We start from the raw sequence: 5,000 nt of genomic DNA on the forward strand, positions 1-5,000 counted from the left end.
GATGTTATTTTCGCAGATAATGTGATTCTGCACAGCTGTGTGGATTCATTCAAGGCAGTTTTTTGTAATCCTGCCAGCAGCAAGATTTCTTAATTCGACATGGTGTGTTTTCAGCATTTTCTGATGTGCACTCTCACTAAAGTTAGAGGTGTGTGTGTGTGTGTGTGTGTGTTTCAGTTTTTCTCAGTTTATATATGTGCATTTTGTGATGCTCAACTCATTGTGAGTGTGGGTGTGTTGTGTGATTGTGTCTTTGTGGGGGCGTGCTGTTTTATGTGGTGTTCTCATCTCATAATGTGTGTATGTGTGTCTTGAGTGTGTATCTCTGTTTGTTGTGTTGTGTGCTATACTCTCATCCTCTCTTCATTTTTACAGACTCATCGCCACTCCACTCCTCCTCATCCTCCACCTCCTCCTCTGCCCCCTCTCTCTCTCTCTCCCCCGCCCCGCTAGAGGACGATGATGACTTTAGTGACTTTATGCAGGGGCCCGCAGAGGCCCTGTCCTCCTCCTCCTCCTCTTCCTCCTCCATGTTCCCTCCCTCGTGCCCCACCCCTCCTCTGCAGGGTTCTAATCCCGCCCCTCACCATCCTGTCCACCAATCCCAGCCCACGCCCACTCCCACCCCCACCGCCATCCACCAACACACTACTTCTTCTTCCGCCATCTCCAGCTCCCCGTCTGCATTCCAAGGTAAACCACTCTGTTTGTTCTTCCATTTTTCTGTTTTGGTTTTTATTTTTCATGTTTCGCTTCTTTTTGTACCGCTCTGTAAGCCTCACATTTGTCCCCAGCCCCCTTTTGTCATCACTCACATCACCCACCCACCAACCCCAGACACGCTTGCTTACTCCCCTCCCCTTCATCTGCTGAAGATGCCTGGTTAACCCTCAACATGGGCATGACAGGGGTGGGGAAGATGGCATACGATGCCAGGGGTATGAGTTTGAATGGGTAGGAGTTTGAAGATGGGGTACCACAGTATGTGTTTGGTAGGGGTGGTGGGGGAAGATGGGGACTCCGCGAAGTGGGCATGGTATGGGTTGGAAGATGGGATACAGCAACATGGGTATGGTGGGATGGGAAGAAGGGGTGGTGTGGTCCAGTTGTGGAAGTATTGCTGGATGGTATGTACTGATATCTGGGCACTCACAACAAGGGTATGAAAGGGGTGGTAAGTTGGAATACCACAGCATCTGTATTATATGGATGGGGAGATGGGGTATCAGAACATGCACATGGTAGGGGTGGAGTGCGTAAAGTATAGTGCCATAGAGTATATTAGAACTAGAAACTTTAGATTGAAAGAGAGTGCAGACCGCCGCCAAGGAAGCCGTTTGCTAGAACATTTGACTGTTACACCCGATTTTTATTTTCAGTCTTTCTGCCTTCTTTTTGCGGAGTTAGCAACTGCAACGTCAACATTTCCCCTGTCCCGCAGTTCAGTTGGTGGTCACTAGGGGCGTCTAGATTAGACAGACAGACAGACAGACACGACCAAATAACCTAGCCTCCTTGGCGGAGGTAACTATTCTAATATTCAATCGATTCAATCAGGGTAACTATTCTAATATTCAATCGATGGGTGCGATGCCAGGTTTCCCCCTAACACAGGTAATAAGGAAGGGAAGCACTAGATGGCATGGGTGGATTTTACTCTGGGACTCCGGATGTTTATTGTGGGTTATCATAGCAGGGAGGAAAGTGTTTTTTCATTTTTTGCTGTAAAAGTGGGGCTCCATGGCTCCCTCCCTCTGCTCAGAGTGTAGTAGCAGGGACTCTTGCGTCACTCGCTGGCCCACATAGACAGCATATGGAGCCAGAAGCCCACAGGCGAAAGTAAACAAAGGCTAAATACTCAGCACACACACATACACACTTCGACATACACGCTCCACACTTGCGCGCACACACAACCTCCTTTCTATAGTGCACAAGCCTGCGCACACACACACACACACACACACACACACACACACACACACACACACACACACACACACACACACACACACACACACACACACACACACACACACACACACACACACACAATCTGGTGTTAGGTGGGTCTGTTATGATCATTAGTTGTCCCAGACAGCCCACTGTAGTTCTACACTCCCTGGGCACCTCTGTGAAGACACACACCACCCATCACAGAGGAGAGGGAATACTCTCGCACACCTACCCAGACACCGTTAAGCTCCCCCCTGCAGCCCTCTGCTCTCATCTCCCTGTAATTGGGCCTTTCCCAGAGAGAGAGAGAGAGAGACAGAAAGAGGGAGAGATAGACAGGAAGAGGGAGAGATAGACAGAGACAGGAAGAGGAAAGAGGGAGAGCTAGACAGAGAGACGGAGAGATGGAGAGGGAGCGAAACAGAGAAGGAGGAGGGGGGTGATAGAGAAACAAACAGAGAGGGAGAGAGAGAGACAGGGAGGGGTGGAGAGGGAGAGAAACAGAGAAGGAGGAGGGGGGTGAGACAGAGAAAGAGAAAGAAAGGGGGAGAGGGAGAAATACAGTGAGAGGGAATGGGACATAGAGAGAGAGAGAGAGAGAGAGAGAGAGAGAGAGAGAGAGAGAGAGAGAGAGAGAGAGAGAGAGAGAGAGAGAGAGAGACAGAGAGACAGACAGACAGACAGACAGACAGACAGAGAGAGAGAGAGAGAGAGAGAGAGAGAGAGAGAGAGAGAGAGAGAGAGAGAGAGCAGCAAACCTGGGCAGGAACATCATCCACAGGCGTGTTTTCCTCCAGTATTTTTTCGTATTCACTCGCTTCTTGCCCAGAAATTCAGGCCTCAGAATTCCCCCAGGGTTCCCGGCTCAACCCGCTTGCTTTTCATGTGGATCGGGCCAATTAGGTTGGCACCGAAAGGTATGGCCCCCTACCCCCACCTCTACCCACTGATGCAAACACACACACACACACATACATACACGCACACACACACACACACACACACACACACACACACACACACACACACACACACACACACACACACACACACACACACACACACACACACACACACACACACACACAGCTAGACATAGACCCACACGCATGCATACAAACAGGCGCGCGCGGCCACACACACACACACACACACACACACACACACACACACACACACACACACACACACACACACACACATACCGTCTGTGCTGGCATTAAACCCAGACGGTACACAGGCGCTGGCTCGGGGACAGGTGTGTAGATGAGCATAAACAACAGGGGCAAGCCAGGTAACACTGGCAACATAACAACAGGAGGACTCCAGGCCCTTCTATTACATGATTTACCTCTTAACTTGCAGTAACCTGCTTTACTCCTGAACCAGCTTCTTGGTATAGGCCCCAGGAGCGAGCCAGGTAACAGTGGGGACATACCAAGGCTACTGCAGCACTTGCAGCCATTGCAGTCTTATTTTAAAGGCCCACACCGTCCAACCACAACTGTTGTGTTGTGTTAAAATGTCATTAGGCAGCATTGTTTTGGTCTTTTTACCCACGAAAAACTAAAGCTGTTTGGGTGGTTTATCAAGGGACAAAGCAGTCTGCCTGGGCAGAGTTGGGATATGCTGTTAGCAGCAGCAGCAGCAGCAGTATTATTGGTTGTAGTTATCCTGGATTTCACACGCCAATGGCAATTTTGTTGTGTTAAAATGCCATTTGGTGACATTGTTTTGCTGTTGTTACCCATGAGAAAACAAAGCTGTTTGGGAGGTATATTAGGCGATAAAGCAGACTGCCAAGGGTAGAATGTAATAGTAACTTGGAGAAAGCCTGCAAGTCACAGCCCAACGACAACTGTGTTGTGTTAAAATGGCATTAGGTTACATAAGTGTTTCTCAACAGGGGCTCTACACTCCCCCTCCCCAGGGGGCATTATGTAGCCCTAGGGGGAGCGTTAAGAAAAGAGACAGCTGAGGGGGAGGGGGGCATTAGTCTGTTTAATTGTTTTTAATACTAAGGGGGTGTTGGCAGGCTTATGATGAGGTCAAGGGGGTGTTTGTTCAAAAAAGGTGGAGAACCAGTGGGTTGCATTGTTTTCCTTGTTACCCACAAAGTTGTTTTTAAGGTTTATTAGGTGATAAAGCAGCCGACCAAGTCATAATGAGGATGTAGTGGCAAAGGTAATTTTACCATCTTTGGTAGTAGAAATCCATGTAATATTTACAAAATGTTTTTTGTAACCCACAAACTTACTTTCTCCTTTTTTAGTGCGTCTCTGAAGTACTTAGTGTAGGGAATATAATAGATCGCACACAAATTATTTGCACAAACCCACAAAAAAACAGAAGACCTTACCATAAGACACAGCAGCCTGTGCAGGATAGGTATTATAGTGCAAGTAATAGGGGTGAGTGACCATACACTGTATGTCCTAATACTAATGACGAATGTATCCTTACTGACTGGTCACAGTTTCTCAGCCTCCTAACAAGGATGCATCTCCACCGGTCCTAGGAGGCTGTTAAAACTTTTATGGCCCTGAAATGAGACACTACTCGTATCTGACATCTAGTTTGCAAGCCAACCAAGATATGCACTCCAGAAAAGCTAGTCAGTGCGTGCGTGCGTGCTTGTGTAGGTGCGTGTCTGTCTGTCTGTCTGTCTGTGTGCGTGTGTGCGCGCGTGAGCGCGTGCATGCGCGTGTCTGTGTCTGTGTGTGTGTGCGTGCGCGTGTGTGTGTGTTTGTGAAAAAGTCAAACGCCCGAGGACTCCATTGTGGTCTGCTATTATTTCACCATTAGTATGATCCGTCAGATTTTTAGTTTACGCATTCATCTTCATTCCACCGAATCATTTTCTGTCTTGTAGATTCACTTGAAGCGTAAAAGAAAGCAGTCTTGTTACAAACCAAATGAGTCATGACTGTGCTAGACTAACTGTTGCTGACGATAAGATGTCATTACGGCTCAACATTATCGCTGCAATCCTGGGAGCTGACAGATCGACTGCAGTTGATAAGCCAGAGCCACATGAGCAGCAC

The 5,000-nt window shown here is 48.2% G+C and overlaps 1 protein-coding gene across 9 annotated transcripts in view; it reads left to right on the plus strand.

Moving 5' to 3' along the window:
* The window catches only part of synrg (synergin, gamma), a 104,121-nt gene that overhangs the window by 26,841 nt on the left and 72,280 nt on the right, over positions 1–5,000 (plus strand). For 7 of the 9 annotated variants that reach the window (XM_063204968.1, XM_063204973.1, XM_063204969.1 and 4 more), the window contains exon 7: positions 376–693. The exons of the other annotated variants lie outside the window; for them this stretch is intronic. In XM_063204968.1, the coding sequence (XP_063061038.1) occupies positions 376–693 (318 nt within the window). The remainder of the gene's footprint in view (positions 1–375; positions 694–5,000) is intronic. 9 annotated transcript variants of the gene reach the window in all.

The sequence above is a fragment of the Engraulis encrasicolus genome, chromosome 8 (assembly GCF_034702125.1).
Source record: "Engraulis encrasicolus isolate BLACKSEA-1 chromosome 8, IST_EnEncr_1.0, whole genome shotgun sequence".
NCBI lineage: Eukaryota > Metazoa > Chordata > Actinopteri > Clupeiformes > Engraulidae > Engraulis > Engraulis encrasicolus.